Source organism: Battus philenor, unplaced genomic scaffold (genome assembly GCF_028537555.1).
Source record: "Battus philenor isolate CCGP_79_NKW_IND1 unplaced genomic scaffold, ilBatPhil1.0.hap1 SCAF_7, whole genome shotgun sequence".
NCBI lineage: Eukaryota > Metazoa > Arthropoda > Insecta > Lepidoptera > Papilionidae > Battus > Battus philenor.
Window position 1 is genome coordinate 5,092,830 of NW_027181737.1, and position 18,689 is coordinate 5,111,518.

The window sequence follows — 18,689 nt, forward strand, 5'->3', positions numbered from 1 at the left end:
TATGAGATTTTAAGTTTAGAATTTAGCTTGTTGTTCCCTTGAATTAATGATAAATAATTCAATACAATACTGTCATTGTATAGATTATTTAACAAAATGTTATGACTAAAAAAAATTTTGTATTTGACATAGTTATTAATTTTACACAATATAATATTGTGTAAAATTAATTAACATTATTAATGTTTAATAATACTTAATTGTGACAATTTTAGTTTAAGTTAAATATTCCATTCGTAAGAAGACTTGTTTTTTTGTTTAATTAACATTTGTTTAGATTCTTTCTTGACAAAATCTTATACATTGTTAAATAATTCATAACAGTAAAACCTTTGTTTACCTAGGTAAAATTAAGGTTATTGAGTGCTTCCTTGTGTCTATAATTCTTATATTCAGAGTGAATGCACTAAAAGTTATGGTTTACTGTCATAGTACATTATTTTCTTGTGACCTCATCAAAGACTAATAAACCTATTTCTAAATTGTCTTTATTATTTTAGGTTACCTTTTACCCAACTAAACAATATATCTTTTGAACTACATTCTTCATTTTAGTTTGTGTAAGTTCTTGCATTTTAAATTTATGTACATTATTAAAAGATCTCTATTTTGAATCTCAAACACTGGTGCCACATGGGTTTTTGAGTTTGACATTACACTAAATTCTCTGTAGGCCTCATTACATTGTTTATTAGAACATAAAAAGTTTCTTGAATCGTTTTAATGAGTGAAATGGCGTTGCGAAAGCAAACTTAACCTGGCGCTCGAAATGTTATAAAGGCGATTCTTTTCGAATTCACCGCTGCCATTTTTGAAAGGGAAGTATTTGTAAGTAGTTCGATATTCCCTGGATTTTCGTTTATTCTTGAATTGGAACCATAAATATATTGATTTTACTCTCAAACCACCCTGTGAAAAATTATATATTACTAGACGACTGCATGATGAATAAATTTATAAATTCACTTTCATGTAGGCGTTTTAATAATACTAGGTAAACTTGAGTAAATTTATCTTAGATGATTTCTGTGATCTAAATCCTGATAGTTTCTATAAAATAATTATATCTAACGTTTATACATAGATTATGTTGAGCCTCTTCTTACGTTCAATAGTTTATTAATAGCGGCTTTCGTATTTATTTGATATTTCCAAATATTGTCTTTATTAAATGTGACACTTATAATACAGTTTACATAATTCGAAGCCTTCATTATAACATATTCTGTTCTTTAATTATCAGGGCTAACAAAGGTTAATTTTAAACAATTATTTGCTTATACTCGAATATGAGCACGCTATAAAATCATAACATCTCTTGTTCAATATACATTTGTCATCTTGACTATGCTATAAAAACTTTGCAAAATGATTTATTGAGTAAAGCATGTTCATTGGCTTCGTACGGCCACACAGAGCAATGGGGAATGTTTTATAGCGAGTTTTTATTTCTAATCAACAATACATTCGACTTAATTATCGACAATCTTTTGCCATCTATATGCCATAGTATACAAATTTTCAATGACAGGGCGGTAAAATTCCATTAATTTTTCTGTAAAATATGTTGACGGAAACGACATTACTTTCTGGTCCCCCTAATATAAATGTCCTGGTAAGTAAATAACTACGCAGCCGCGGCACTGTCGGATGACTAGAATTTAATCAAAAAGAAAATTCATTTTTTTTATAACAAATTTTGATCACGCGACATTATTACCTCCCATACACGACTGTTTAGACTACATTCAGATAGCGGAGGATTAGAACGGTCCTTTGCCATCGTAGCATTGGACTCCGCTGTTAGTAATATCGATAAAGCCGACTACTCTTAAAACAATTTTATTAAACATTGATTTAATTAATCGTGGTATTAATATATATAATATATAAGGTAAGGGCATTAGTAGTTGACCGTTTTGTATGAAATTAAATAATAATTTTTAAGTGCTTATGATTTGTTAAATTGAAAGACTTATTAGCAAAACTTAATCTGAAGGGTATAAGAATTTCCTTTAAGTACCCACTGATATTCTAAAATTTAAATGTATGTGGTCAATAAAAAAACATTTTAGCAGAGCTCTTAAGTGGTCAATTACTGGTGCCGTTACCTTACATGTAAGTCGCGCGGCACGTCATCGGAATTCCTAGTAGACGGTTGTTCCCCTTCAATTGTATTATCCTTTAATTCTTAACAAAATTCACTCTTTGAAACTCTTATTAAAAATCTTTACTTACCATAAATTTTATTAGTAACTTATAAATAATTCTACTACACTGATTGCCATGCCAATGTCACTAAATTTATTGTGGAATATAATAATTCACATAAGTACGTTGCTCCGGATTATTTATTATAAATGTTACTAAAATTCGGGCTAAATGATATATTTTTCAAAAAAGTTTATATTTCGTATTATTCATATTCCTAAATAAAACGTACAAGAACATAAGTTCAAAAGCGTTGTTAGTAAACATAATCCCCCTTCCCCCTCCTACCGTCGCCTCTCGCTATAACTGGATGATTTTGTTCGCTTTGCATATTTAAATGCAAGCCAAGCGAATCTCTTAAACAGTTTAAACTGCTCGATATAGTTCACAACATGTGGTCACCAATATTATTTTTCGCTATTGTCTCGATTATGCAGCATACTGCAAATTCACTAGATAAAGGTAAGTTTATTAAGATATTTGTTTTGTCTTTTATATCCAAGGTATATACATATCTTGTATAAAGCAGTGACTTTCATACTCCTAATTTAGTTTAAAAATTCTGAGCCTTTCGTCTTTATTTAGGTACATATAAATATTTACAAGGTGATAGGTTATGTCTTTAAAAATGTGAATATATACTACTCAAAACAAAATAGGGCCCACCATCATTTTGCCCCTTAATTTATGTGCATATATGATTATTTATTTTTACAATTAGTCGATGTTGAATTAGGGTTTTACACATTAAGTAAACACAAAATAACGTTTGAATTGTTTAATTTTATCGCAATACACTCAAATACACATTTTTAGAGAAAATGAGCACTAAGTAGACTGTCAATAAAAACTTTTATAGTCACTGTTTGTTTTTAATAAACTTGCCGGGAGCTTTTCTTTAGTATCGAGTATGACCTCCTTTGCTCCGTATGCACTCTGAGCCTATCTGGAACACTCTCAATCAGATGAGTGATGTTTTGGTCGGGTATTCGTTCCCAACAGAGTTTATGAGGTCCTGTTGGCTGTTAACGTGGCTATGGGTCTCTTTAAGACTTCTTTTCAATTGATCCCTTAAATGCTCAATCGGGTTGAGATCGGGACTCATTGCTGGCCAAGGTAAAACCGAGATATTGGCATCAGAAAGTGCCCACGAGCGTTGTCTTGCATAAACACAAAATTATCACCTACTCTTTGTGAATATGGGATGACATAAGGTCGGATTACTTGCTCGACGTAACTGGCTGCAGTGACCGTCCCTTCGTTCAAGATCACCAGCTCTGTTTTGTCTAACAAGCTTATACCGCCCCATATCATCACACTCGAGCCCCCAAAACGATCAGTACCGTGCATGCATGATTCAGTAAAACGTTCTCCTTCTCTTTTCCACACACGTACACGTCTAGCATCGCTAAAAAACTTAATTTTACACTCGTCTGAAAAGAGTACTGTCCTCCAATTGTCCATGGTCCAGTTCAAATGCTCACGCGCAAACCTCAAACGTGTTGCCCGGTGAGCCCTTGTTAATTTTAAACGAATAACACGCATCCTAGAATGTTGCCCGTCCTCGTGGAGTCGATTCCGAATGGTTTGATCACTAACGCGTGTGCCAGTAGTTTGCCTTAGCCGGGATTGCAAGGTCCGGGCGGTTGTCGTGCGGTCCCGGCGCGCAGTCAATCGAATGTACCGGTCTGCTTGAGCAGTTGTGGCTCGAATCCTTCCTGATCCAGGTCTTCTAGCCACAGTACCTGTCTCCTGGAACCGCTCCCATACGTTTCGAATAGCTCGCCGTGACACACCAAGGCGAGATGCAACCGATCTTTGCGATTCTCCCTCTTGAAGCAAAAGAACTGCCCTTTGTCGAAGTTTCCACATCCATATGACGACGAGAACCTGGCATTGTAATCGGGAATAATGCCATTTTATCCATTTAAGAAATGGATAAATTTAAGCACTATACTTTTTTGTCTACCCACCTGAAATCAACAAAAAAGTTAACTTTTAAAACAACATTATGAACTAATAAACATGTGTGCTAGAAGTGGTAGTGCTTCATTTTGTCAATGATTAGTATATTAGTTATTTATAAACACGATTAGAGACAAAGTTGCGGTGGGCCCTATTTTGTTTTGAGTAGTTTAGATCATTTGTCAACAAATAGCTTTTACACCTACATCACATCGCTCTGTGTAAAGTAACTACTCTTAAATATAATTCATTAATTAGTTTTTTTTTTGTATTGGAATGCGACATGCATTAAAGTTCAGGGTGAACATAATAAGTAAACATTTTAAATGTAGTAATCGGAATTTTTTAATCGCTTTTTCTCAATATGTTATCATAACGTTATTTAATATTTATATAATCATAGATTTTTGGATGAGGTGTTCCATACATCAATTGAGAGCCAATGAACATTCACACCTTAGCTTTTACCTGTAAGATTAATTATAACCTAGCAAAAGGGCTAGCCAGGTTTGTGTGTGCCTACAAAAGGCAAGTGTTTTAATTTGTACTTTGTTTAATGAAAATAATGTAAACGTATATATGTATTGTTGTTCTCGTGCCTATTGGAAATAAATTATATTTGCCTATTTGAAATAGAAACGAATTAAAATTACTCTATAACATTGCTAAAACTGTACTCCGTGTCAGCGAAAGAAAATGGAATAAACCGGGTTCTTAAAAAGAAATCCTTCGGGATCTCTCCCGTCTACTCTGAAGGTTGATGACATTTTATTACATATGCTGTTTTTGTTAATTTGGTGGAATAAATAAATCCTATATGGTATAGAAATAATTACTACATATCTAAATTTAGTTCCATAATTTTAGTGCTAAGATTCGATCACGGAAACCGCCCTACGGTAGCTAAATACACTACAAATTTTTTTACACATTTTGTCTATGTAGCTTGCATATACGCACAGTTTATAAATGAAATTAAAACATAATTCTATATTTATTATATAATACCTTAAGTCTTAATATTAGGAATTGGGTTTATATTTGTTAATGTATCTATTTTTATAGAATTCGCTTCGTGTTTATTTATAATATCTGCAATTTATCATCACTCGCCAATCGTGTTGAATAGGTTACGTAGATGGTTTTTACCCGTGCCTCGCGTGTTACGGGATTCCCCCCGCTCGGTAATAATTTTATTGTGAATGCCGTTTTTCATTTGAGAAATAATATTTCAAATTTAATCGAATATTGACATTCATTCATTTAAGGAAGGATGATATTCTTTATATATATATATATATGGTAGGGGAGTATTAAATGAAATATTGTTGAAAGTTATTTCAAAAAAGTTTATTTAAAATATAACATAAGACATACATACAGTAAATAACAAACTTGTTTTTATTTTTTATGTATACGGGAATAAAAGCTAACAAATTCTTAATCAAAAACATACTGTTTTAATTACAAAATTTAAAATATCAGTCAAACGCTAATAAATTTATTTTTAATAGATTTTACCGTTAACATTAATTACTTCTTTTATTTATTCATTAACATTAATCACATATTATTTTTAAAATATAATAAACATATTAAATCAATGTGATATTGTTTAACAAAAATCTAAAATTAAATAGGAATAATTTACATTTAATTTGATGGTTTGTACTGCAGTTAGAGCATCAAATAAAAACCTAGAGAAGTAACTTATCAGCATTCCAAAGATTCACCGAAATAGAAAGAGGAACCAGGTACAGCTCGGGGCTGACGACTCGCGTAGCAGGTGTAAGAACACCTCGTTGCAACGCATTCGCAGATCACCTTCACTGGCCAAACTTTTCGTTACGTATTATATTTATTATTAATAATCCATACAACGCTAATTTAGAAATTCGTTGCAAAAATGAATTAATAGACCTAAACCCTTCAGCGTGTTGTAGAGAGATATCTGTTTTGCCTCTTGCACCTACTTCCTCCGTATAAAAATTCTCTATGAATTTATTACTAATTATTTCATTGACAAGTTCTTATTGTTGTTAAAGGCAATAATCAGGCACCGATATAAAACTGAATATTTTTAAATTAATTTATGACAAATACCATCACAAAAATCTTGTAAGTCAAATGTTTGTAACAGGAATTTCAACTTTCCAAATGCGTTTTCGGTTATTTCAAATATTGCATTACTTTTAAGTAACTATTGTAGTTTTTAAAAATAAATAATATTTTTACACAGTTCTCTACGTATATACGGCTTTTTTACCATTTTTTTTTTGTAATAATATGTGTTAATTCTAGTATTAATGGCGCCCAATTTAGTTTTGTTCGCGACGTTGAAAACTCTCTAACCGGCACTGGGCTTTCGGTACCTATATTTGTTTTTTAAGAAACAGTAAGTTCTATGGATATTACACGTTCGAATATTTAAAAAAAATAGAATAAATACAGCCTAGACATTAACACCGACGTCCTCGGGGCCGATTCAGAAGCATTTGCAATAACATATTCCTTTTATGCGTTAAATATCTTATGCGTTAAACTAATACAAAAAATGATTGCTAAAATATTAATATTTTTCCAGTCAAATGTGATGCGTCACAGCGTGAACACTACTCATGTGGTAGTGCTTGCGACAGAGAGTGTCACAGACTAAATATCCCCTGTCGTATCATAAACATAAAATGTGTGGACAGATGCTATTGCGACGAGGGTTATGCAAGGGACTTGTCGAATCGCTGCGTCCCAATAAATCAGTGTGTACGTATCTTCAACAATCGTTTTCTATTAAATTTGTAAACAAGAATTATATTTTAGCTGATTTTTCATGATTGGCATTACACGGGATTTGGCACGTCGGGTATATTAAATCTTCACTTCTCTTTATGTATTTTCTATATAAACATATTAGAAGGTATGTGTAAGGTCAAAATCAGTTGACTTTGTAATTTATGATTAGTATTTACGACGTGCCAAATCAATTATCAGAGCGTTTGTGACGAAATATTTAGTTTTTAATACAATACTTCCAAATATTTGTCCATCTTCATCATCACCATGATTACAGAAGTAGGACGTCCGTTGCCTGACATAAGCATTCATAGATTTATTTTTGAACGGCTTGGAAGCGGTCTGCGTCCGGTGAAATAAAAAAGAAAAACAAAAAAAACCTTAACAAGGTCGTTTGTCCACATTGTACGGTGCGCTTGCGAGACCACACTCCATTTCAAAACCTTAAATTTGTTGATAAATATAAAATGCGACAGGATATGAATAAAAAATCTTTTTTTAACAATAATATAAAGTGTATATCTAAGAATGTTTAAATATACAAATGTATATTTGTCAGAGCAATAACTCTGATGAAAATATTTTTAAAGTAGATAAGATCCTGGAATATTTACTGACAGTACAGATATTATTAGCAAAAATGTATATACTGATTAAGTTTTATTTTTTGCTTTTAAATTAAATATGATATACGCATTTTAGGATACTTTCGCTGTAAACTTATTTTGAACAGTATTAATAAATTAAAGATGATTTCAATTAAGATTTAGTATTTCTCCGTAATATTATATAATTTTATTTACAGAGTTCCGGAACAAAAGATCTTTCATCACAATAAGGATTTTTGGTGTTTTGAATTTGAAGTGACATTTCCTTAAGATACTTTTGATTATGAGAAACATCGCTTAACTATCACTAAGGCGGAATCCTTTATTTAATGAAGATAATTTATAATAGTGCAAATAAAACAAAATTTCCCAACTACGTGTTATTTAATTTTTGACAACAATTCTTAACTTGGAAGACATAGTAATTCTTATATTTATTTACCCTCATTCGATATAAAATTAAAACAGTGAGACAATTTGGTTTGCACATACACTGAAATAATATGACTAAAATACTTTGTCGATTTGAACCCATCTACATTAATTAATTTCATGAAAGGACAACTTAATCTTCCGTGATTAACATTGAAGCATAATTTTATGTACTAATAATACCTAGCATTTGATTTTGCACATCGGAAATATCTTTCGTCGAAATTATTCATCTTTTTTATAAACAAATTAAGTTTTAACTACACCTTACCAATAAATATATACATTTTGTATACAACGTATAGTAAATAACTTATTTCCCGAGATGCCAATCAAAAGCCGGGCATTTACGGATATATATTATTATTCTTTCATGTCATCATTAAGTATCTTCTCATTTCTTAAATTTTGTAGAGCACTCTGGCAGAGTTCATTTCTTCCCTTGAGAAAAAAATACAATTAAATACGATAATTGTACTATTTAGTATATATAACTGTTTCATTTTCTATCAAATTCTAAAGGTGAATATATAGCTAATTTGTTAGCAAACTAAGTTTTACTACCTAATTCTAATCACCTTGTATAAAGAGATGATTGTTAAAATGTGTTACAATACATTATTTTTATCGGTATACGGCGAGCCAAATAACTTCTAGCAGTACAAAGTCTGCAGGGTCAGATTGAAAGCATTTAACAGATTGTAATTAATTTTAATCTGTAGTCATCCGAATTTTAAAAACGCATTTTTTGCTGTTATTATTAAGTTATTTATTATATGTGAATCCTTTAATTTTGGATGGTTTTACTATACATTATTAATTGGTAGAATTTGTCCTTTACATTTAAGCTTTTAAAGTTTTAACATCTATTTTCAATCACTGAATTATCCTAATAAAGACATTAGCTTGTGGAAAAACGAAAGCATTTGGTAATTAACCATTAATTTACAGTTATTCTAAATTTTTCATTAACGTGAAAATTATCGTTATGTTGACTCGATGACATGTAGACAATTTGCTTAAAAACATATTTCTTGTATTCAAATCAAAACTGAAATTAACAAAAGTATATTTAAGTAACATTATGGCACAAAGAATTTATCAGTATATATCAGAATATTTATAAACAGAAAATTATTTCAAAATTGCAACTGGTTGAAAATATACTTGTATGAAATAAAAAAGTTTTAGGTGTTTCAATATCTTCCAGTCACTTTTTTTATCTAGATTTTTATTAATTCTCCTGAACTTAGTTTTCACAAAATAGAGCGTAAAGCACAAAACCATCAATAATTTCCACGAATTTAAAAAGGCAATAACATCAAATTACAAAAAAGCGAATTTGTTTTTATTGGGGTGTAACCCCCTTTAATGTCATCATTTACAATTTAGACTTACAATATGTACCAGTCGAAAATGACTTAAATTTTATTAAAGTATATTTTTGTTCAAACCTTAATGACGTGCATTACGTCACGTGATTACATAAACATATACATTCGAGTAGAAATGCCATTCAAATAACAGCGTGTTCATATTTTACCGCATTATGATTGACAGATAATGGGAACCTTATCATGTGCTTACACACTAAAATTCTACAGGATAACTTACAATATTTGTATTTCTTATAAACAACAGAATATACGACCCAAATTAACGTACAAACATTTGCTGCTTCTTGTTTGCAGCACCACGGCCCAAATAATGGCATTGTTAACTAATAACATTAGCTAAAGTTTATCATTTTGTCTGTGCTAATCATAAAACTTTCAGAAAAATATTAGTTTATAATAGATATTATACAATAGTAATTTTTTATTTGCAGACACATGCGGAGACAACGAAGAACTGCGACATCATGTAAGAAGCTGCCCACCCGAGACTTGTTTCTCACTTGTAGCAAAATTTAAATGTGATTCACGAGAGGTGGGTCAAACAAGATGCGCATGCAAGGAGGGCTTTTTAAGAAAAAATATCAATTCTCCGTGTATACCTCTCCGCAATTGTCCGGAGTTAGCAAATTCTCCCGATTTTAATTAAATCTGCTGTATTTTCTTCATTTGAATTGTAAAGGTTATATTTTGTACTAAAAAAAAAACAATATATATATATTTTTTCTGATTGAAAATTTTATTTATCAAACATTATGTTATTTCACAATCATACTGAATCAATTAATAAATTTTGTAAGACTACTTCTCCCTCTTTCTTTTTTTTTTCATTAGACACATTAAAACAAATATGCAATTTATACGTAAATATGTACATATGAGTGGAATAAAAGAGTGTTTTAACTACAAAAATTAAAGAGTGAAAAACTGAAAATTTAATTTAATCTAAAAATTATAAATAGATTTTAGATATATGGATAAGTTCAAGGGCCATATAAGGGAACATTTTTTCAGTAGCCTTTGTGTATTTCATATTATTAAATACAAAGTAGACTTAAAATTTTTTTCGAGTTAATGTTGACCAGATAGCTATAACAATCTGATTTTGAGGAGCTAATCACTATTTATGTAATATAGTCACATAAATGATTAAGCAGTACGCACAGGTATTTCATGAAATATGTTCCTAATTAACACAAACAAAACACAAACATCGGACCAAAATATTTACATATATATTACAAATTTTATTACTATTCTTATATTATCACAGACAATATATTTCAGACTTATTTCTTACGCAATCAATCGAGCTTACAAACAAAACTTTTATATGCAACACACAGGAAAGTTTAACAAATTCAAAAACATAAATGATAACCCAAAATATAAATCTAATACGGTTAATTTCACCCACTCGTCTAAATACTATATTTATTTTTAATGTGTTCTTCTAGTGGCCAAAAGTATATTACTATTGCCACCTTTACAAAAAGTCGTGTCAGTGTCAATTACACTTTACCTTATTTACATGAAGAGAAAAATATCTATTAAGAATCAGATATAATTATTGTTTCGTCTGAATACAAAACGTAACGAAATAGTTTATTCTTGGGATATGTGAGGCACAATATAGCTTATCGTGTTTATTTGATATTTATTATTTTTTATTTATTTGGAATTAAATACATTAAATTAGTATATAACATGTTGAGACGAAGACTAGTTAATATATCTAGCAATTTTTCCAATTTTATTGAACCGTCAACGCAAGTTTACAATGGATTTAAAAATAAAATAAGTTATGGAAAAATTTTAACCTATAAAAGTAAACATACATATCTAGTAGAGGAAAAAAAGGTTGAAAATGAATTTGAAAGTGGGAAAAATTATAACACTTTTACATATAGGACACATACATGTGGGGAGCTGCGACCAGTAGATAATGGACAAAGAGTAAGGCTATGTGGGTGGGTGCAGTACCTCCGCTTGTCTAAATTTCTCCTACTTAGGGACTCTTATGGAGTTATACAATGTATAGTAAATAATGGTGGCATAAATTTTAATAATATCCCTATAGAGTCTGTTGTGTTAATAGATGGTGTAGTTACACTAAGACCCTCAAATATGATAAACTCTAAAATGGATACAGGTGAAATAGAAATAGCTATAGACAATTTAGAAATACTTAACATAGCTAATAAATTACCATTTAATTTGAGAGATCATCAAAAGCCTAAGGAGCAATTAAGATTGCAGCATCGTTACATTGATTTAAGGTTTCCTGAAATGCAAAATAACTTACGACTAAGGTCTTCCATACTTCACAAAATGAGAAAATTCCTTGTTGAGAAACATGGCTATGTGGAAGTTGAAACACCTACCTTATTCTGTCGAACACCTGGAGGTGCTAGAGAGTTTATTGTTCCAACACATTATTCAGGACTGTTTTACTCCTTGGTCCAAAGTCCACAGCAGTTTAAACAGATGCTCATGGCTGGTGGTATTGATAGATACTTTCAAGTTGCTCGGTGTTATAGAGATGAAACAACAAGGCCAGATAGACAGCCAGAATTTACACAATTGGACATAGAAATGTCCTTTACAAATTTAGATTATGTTCTTAGTTTAATTGAGAAATTGCTCTATGAAACATTTACAATGCAAATACCGGAGCCTCCATTTAAAAGGATGACTTACCAATATGCATTAGAAAATTATGGCACAGATAAGCCAATCATTGCTTATGATTTAAAATTAAAAAATATTTCTTCTTTATTCAACAAAGACAGCAATACAACAATTAATGCATTTGCATTACCTTATCCCATTGAAGTGGGAAAATTGTCTGCAAAGTACAAAGAAAAAATAAATGCATTAAAACATAAATATAATGTAAAAATTATTTTGAATGAAAACATTTCCAAAGAACTATCAAATGAAATGGAAAACAATATTCATGCCAACTTGCTTGGGGATTACTCATTAATTGTAGCCATTGGTGAAAAAGATAAAGTTTGTACTTGCTTAGGTGAAATAAGAATATTATTAGCAGAAGTTTTGCAAACAAAAGGTTTGATAAAAATGAAAGAATCTACAGAACCATTTTGGGTTGTAGATTTTCCTTTATTTGTTAATGGTGACAACGGTTTGGAAACTTGTCACCATCCATTTACAGCCCCGCATCCCAATGATTTACACATGTTAGACACGGAGCCATTGAAAGTAAGATCTCTTGCTTATGATATTATCATGAATGGTAATGAAATTGGCGGAGGATCTGTCAGAGTACATAATGTGGATCTACAGGAAAAGATATTGCAAATGCTTAAAATAGATGCAAGTAAATTGTCACACTTTATAAATGCTTTAAGAAGTGGATGTCCACCACATGCAGGCATAGCATTGGGAATTGATAGGTTAATGACTATAGCATGTGGAGCGGACTCAATAAGAGATGTTATAGCATTTCCCAAATCACATGAAGGCAAAGACCCATTATCTGGAGCACCAAATGTTATAAATGATGATGACAAAAAATATTACCATATAAGTGTTATGAAGTAATATTTACTGTCCTGTATTTATAATCTGTTAATAAAAAAAGTATTATTAAAGTTGAATAGTGTCTTTCCTTATTAATTTTGATTAGGTTTTTATGTAATTTGTAGAGGGACAAAACAAAACATTATGATTCCATGTTGTCTAAGTTTTCTCAAGATGTCCAAAATTGGCAACTACTTTTTTGCGTTTTTGCAATAAAAATATGGGTTCTAATAGATAACTGTAAAAGCTTATTATTTTTTTTTGTTTTTTACTGCAAAATGTCTGTCAATTCTTATGTTAAATCAGGTATGACTGAAATATCATGTTATCAATATTGAAACATCACTGCATACCAGAAATCTATCATGATTTGTTTATATTTAAACATGGAAATGTTATGATTTGAGTCAAACTTTTAACTCCAGAGGCTATTTATTACAAGAATAAGCAATGGGCGACATCATTTTATGGTAGTCTGTCATGTTATTGCTAACTTTTTTTTCATAAAAAGTAGATTATCATGTTTTGTTATGTCATTATAGTGGAATTCCACACATAGTAATTTTACAGTAATATTTTGCTAGTAGTCAATAATGTGTAAACTTAATTAAGTTTACACATTATTGACTGCTAGTAAAATATTACTGTAAAATTACTAATTTAAAATCAATACAGTAAAATTTTACAGCAATGCATCAAATATTATTGCATTGATTTTAAGTATTAAGGTAATTCAACATTTCTTTTTAATCTGTATAGTTTAACTTGTATAAAAACGCATTTTTAATTATTAACAACTGAAATTGCCAATATTTTTATTCCATAAACGTAATATCACAACCTTCAATAAGTTTGTTTTTTTATCTTAGACCTAAAGGATAAAATTAAGAAAAATTCTGATTTAATCATTGGTAGAATATGACACGAGTGTATGAGATTAATTTTGATATTAGCTAACTTGGAGATTATAATTATTGAAAGTTTTAAATTAAATATAGATTAATTAAGAAGGAATAACGTGTTCGCTATTTAATTTTTTATTGAAATATATGTTATACTTTATTTAAATAAATATGTAAATACAGATTTATATTAACTTGTGAATCTTTTTTTTCTCTTAATATATTCTTGGTACGAACTGGATGAGTATGTATGACAGTTTTTCTATAAAGGCTCTTGCATCAATGAAAAGGTAATATTCATTAGCCAGTAATTTATTTACGAGTAAGTTGTGGCAAAGCGTTGCTTTTTTGCAGAGTTGTGCGGTGAAACTCAGATCAACGTTTAAAATCTACATCTTTTATACATGTTGTAAAGTTTGTTAAGATAGAATATGATAGTCGTTGACAGATCGTGACAGTAAAAAAAGGCGACGACAATATTTTAACCTAAAAAACTATCAAATAGTAAATCCTAAACCCTTTGATTAAGGTGCAGAAGCGTGGTTTCCCCACTTCGGCCCTCAATGGTAAGTTCACGGTTGTTCAACGAGCCAAGAAGAGGGCTATGTTTGAGACTTTCACAAGATCGAACCAGGAATTAAGAGTCCATAAAGTAAATTATATTCAGGGGCTTAGCAAAAATTAAAGTGGCAGTGGGTAGGCTACATAGGGCTCAGAACAGGAGACTGCTGAGACCTCAAATGGAGCTAACGGATCACCAAGTGCAGTCCAAGACTTCCACCCACAAGGTGGACATGCAACTATCTTGTGTTATGGTTTTCAGATGATTCTGGATGCAAGCCAATTCTAACCGGTCCTATTAGAAATAAGGGATGGAGGCCCATGTCCAACAGCGGACGACCTACGGTTGATATGATGGTGATGATGAAACGCATCGATTATCAGCTCTAACCTACACGCATTTTCGAGCCCTTGTGCCCAGTCAAACCATGGAGCGTCTGCCGTCCATTGATGACTAAGAGGTCTACAGACTTTTTAGTGCTTCACCACCTTGCCGATGAAGCTCATAGCATGAAGCAGCTATGGTCAAATGATAAAAAAGAACGTGAAAAAGTACTGCGTATAAATTATTCATAAATTATTTACATTCAAATTTTTCATCGACATCTACGTAGTTTATTGTATGTGTAGGTGTAATAATAAATCGGTATATAACTGCACGATCACGTTTAATTGCCGGCAGACGTTTTTTGTCTTTTCGCCATGGTTAAGTTATTTTTATTATGTTTTTTTATTTATCTACTGTATGGAGTAGATGCAGGTAAATATACATTTTTTATTATAGATTGATTATGTGATATAAATTATTTATGGTGTGTAAATTAAATTTATTTTCAATAGCAATAAAAGTGAAAAATAAAACAATTTCATTACGATGTAGTACCAATTTTGGTTCATTTTATTCATCTTTTAAACTTTTTAATTTCTTTTGAGTTTTTTCTTCTTATACTACCAGTAAAATTTTTGTTAAAGTCTATTATATCTACATTTTTATATTATAGCTATCTCTAATAATAACATAATAATCAATCCGTAAATTATAGTTGCAAGTTAAAAAAACGTAACTTGTGCGCTATATCCATTTTGTACGGTTAGGTTTTTCCACGTTTTTCCTAGAATAAGAAGTGTTCTTCGTTGAATATGAAAAAAAAATCGTCTACTTATGCGTGTCGAAGATTACATTCATGTTATTAATACATGCATGTTGTACTATTATTAAGTGGTATTTTTTAAATACAGAAATCTATAACATAAAATTAAAAAAAAAACTAATTAAAAAATAGACCTATTGGTACATACCAAAAAAATCATAAGTTTTGCAACCAATCTTTATAGAAAAGAGTATTGTGGTTTTTTAAAATGTTATTTCTCTAGGTTTTAGTAAAAGAATCTTGATTATAGCCGCTAAAAGGTCATTAAAGGTTATTAAATAACTTTAAATTTTATTTGAATTATAAAATTTATGTTAATTCCTATTAATTTACATCTTATTGTATAAGTTTATTTTGTATATATATATATTATTTACTGATAAAAAATCATTAAGAATTTAAAATTGTTTTGGTCTTGAAGACGGGTTGAATAACAGCATGTTAAGTACACTAATTGTGGAACCCACAAAACTGCCTCCTTGACGTACCAAACATTACAAATAGTTAAGAATCGTCTCGGCAAAAAAATAAGTTTTTTGAGCGTGTAACAATTTCTATTGCACTATTTTTAGACAATTCCAAAGTCTATGCGTGTGTGTGCATTTAATGTTTTCAAAAACAACTCTATTCTGTAGAGAACAATTTGTAGAAATTGTCTTGATTCTTGTCTATGTATCGCTTTTATAGTTACGGAAAGACAGATAATCGCGTTCTATATTACTGTTATACTCATGGATGAAATTAAGAATATTTAAAAACAATATCTAAAAAATTATGTATGCTCTTCTCAGCCAATTAACTGTTTTAGCTCTGTCTGTTAACGAGCGAGAAACAATTGTGCACTACTGTTAATATTACACTTTGATTAATAATTTAAATATAAAAAAAAAAAATATTTTATTAACATCGAATAACTACATTTCTAACATGCTCCGAAGGGCGCTAGAAGAGCAATCCCATGCTATTGTTTTTGTTGATATTTTCGCTGCGAGAGCGGAGGGCTTTTACAGTTTCCTCGGAATCGAGTTCAAGGGTCCATGAAAGTTTTCTCCTAGCCCTCCGGACTGCCCTAAATACACCTGATCATTGGTCGCCATCTTGAATAATTTCTTAATGTTCTACAAATATTTAAAAATAAATAACGGTTTTACAAATAAATGATATGAAATTTATTAATTTATATTGTTTTAAAAAGTAAATGTTTTAATATGTAAAATTAAAAATAACGTTGGGCACACGTCTACAACAACTAGATTTCTATTTAGATACCAATTAATTTATAAAATATGTAATATTTTTTATGCCGCATGAGTTCTAAGATAGCGATAGGTTCTTTACTTAAGATAATATAGCTGCCACACTCAAAGCTAAATATGTTGTGACCCTATAGTTATCTCGCGAGTGCCAACCTTTCTTTAGGGAACCTTACGTGTGAACAGAGCTTAAGGAGTGGTAAACTATAGAAGTAGATAAGTTTTTCGTCAGTCTACTAGACGATTGTTCTTTCTTCGCCCTGAGGGTACACCAAAATAGCGTTTATATTTTTCAAAAGGAACGACTAGCGCTTCACAGTGAATTTGCTTTAATTCTAAATAATTATTCAGACTAATGCGTTGTACAATTTTGCGGCTTACGTTGTCATTTGTTACTACTAATAATTGTTAAACACACGAAATATTTGCGATATAGCGCTATTTAAAAAGTCCAGACAGTTGTAGTGTTTCAATATGGAGCTTTAATTTTAAACAATTAAGTAATCAAACGATCATCTGGGAGCTATGTTCGTCTTGTTGGAAGAGCGTTAAAAACTTTCACCAAAAATCTCCTTATAAAAACTAATGAAATGTGTTTTCGGGAGTTTCGGTACAGATCATCACATTTTATATTTTATATCATTGGACGCGGAGTAACTGAACGCAACCGTCCTCTCGAGAGAATCTTGTCTGAAGATTTGGACTGTCACTCTATAATAAATTAATATATATATATATATATATATATATATATATGTATTGCCCCTTAATCGAGTCGGGTCTTAGCAGAAATAATCTTTTTCTAATAGGGATTCATGGTGAACAAAAACAACCAATCGAGCCAAATCTGGCTATCTTGAACCATCATTTTGACATTCCATGTACAAGCTTCCAAGTTTTCCATAGCACAGTCAAGAAAACGCGCCCTGAACAACAAGCCGTACTTGAACTTTGTACATCATTTGCACATATGGTATCCTAAACAAAGCATTCCTACACAAATAGATATCAATGATAATAAATATAGATATATAACAAGTAAAAGATACAGAAAGATTGCTTTCTAACATTATAATGTTTATGAATTTTTAATTGATGCTTTATATATATATATAGCTGATTGGTTATTATTATAGATATGCTATTAAGTTCATAGCGCTATACAAAGTTCATTCAAAATACTTCTGAACTTCTCATTAGTTTTTGCCTTCAGAGCGATTAGAAGTAGATGTAAAAGGGGTGAGTGTACAGCTAATTTGCTGTCAATTATTTTATTGTACACCCTATCCAAAAATCAATGGTTTCAGAAATAATAAATGTAGTAAAGACAATATAGCACGAAAAAGTTTTGACTACATATTAAAATTTATTAATCTTTAGTCTGTCCCCGTAGACTTTGTATTTCTAAAAATTATTGTCTTGTCGCAATTCAATAGACAAAGTAAATTAAAATAACATATTTCATGTGACATTTGAAATAGGTGTAACTTTTTTGTGACAGATGCTTTATTTATATATATATATATACATATATATAAATATATATCTTTGAAGCTTTAACACCTATTTTTAATCACCCTGTATACGATTTAAGAAAATGCGTTACAATAATTTTATTACTTCTATATGTATCGTGTATAAAAATGTAGAATACTGTGTATATTAAAAAAGTGCCTAATTTTGGGATAAATATTAAACAGTTTAACGTATCAAATATATCACATTATTTACTTAACAAATTATTCAGGCACTTATGTATCAGAGACAACTGAATACATAGTAATAAATTATAAACGTCATGTTTAAGAATGTTTAAGGTTATTTTTTTTTTGTAATTTATTATTACATATTTAATTGCAGGTGTGTAAACATATTA

The 18,689-nt window shown here is 30.4% G+C and overlaps 2 protein-coding genes across 2 annotated transcripts; both read left to right on the forward strand.

The window, feature by feature from the left end:
• The first annotated feature begins 2,450 nt into the window (after window positions 1-2,450).
• Window positions 2,451-10,106, forward strand: LOC137931149 (inducible metalloproteinase inhibitor protein-like). Its single transcript, XM_068774550.1, has 3 exons — window positions 2,451-2,673; window positions 6,761-6,940; window positions 9,835-10,106. The coding sequence occupies exons 1-3, from the start codon at window positions 2,604-2,606 to the stop codon at window positions 10,047-10,049; spliced, it is 465 nt and encodes a 154-aa protein (XP_068630651.1). The 5' UTR covers window positions 2,451-2,603; the 3' UTR covers window positions 10,050-10,106.
• Window positions 10,107-11,016: 910 nt separating this feature from the next.
• Window positions 11,017-12,972, forward strand: AspRS-m (aspartyl-tRNA synthetase, mitochondrial). The gene has a single exon (XM_068774423.1). It carries the CDS (start codon window positions 11,108-11,110, stop codon window positions 12,965-12,967), a length of 1,860 nt encoding a protein of 619 aa, XP_068630524.1. The 5' UTR covers window positions 11,017-11,107; the 3' UTR covers window positions 12,968-12,972.
• Window positions 12,973-18,689: the final 5,717 nt, after the last annotated feature.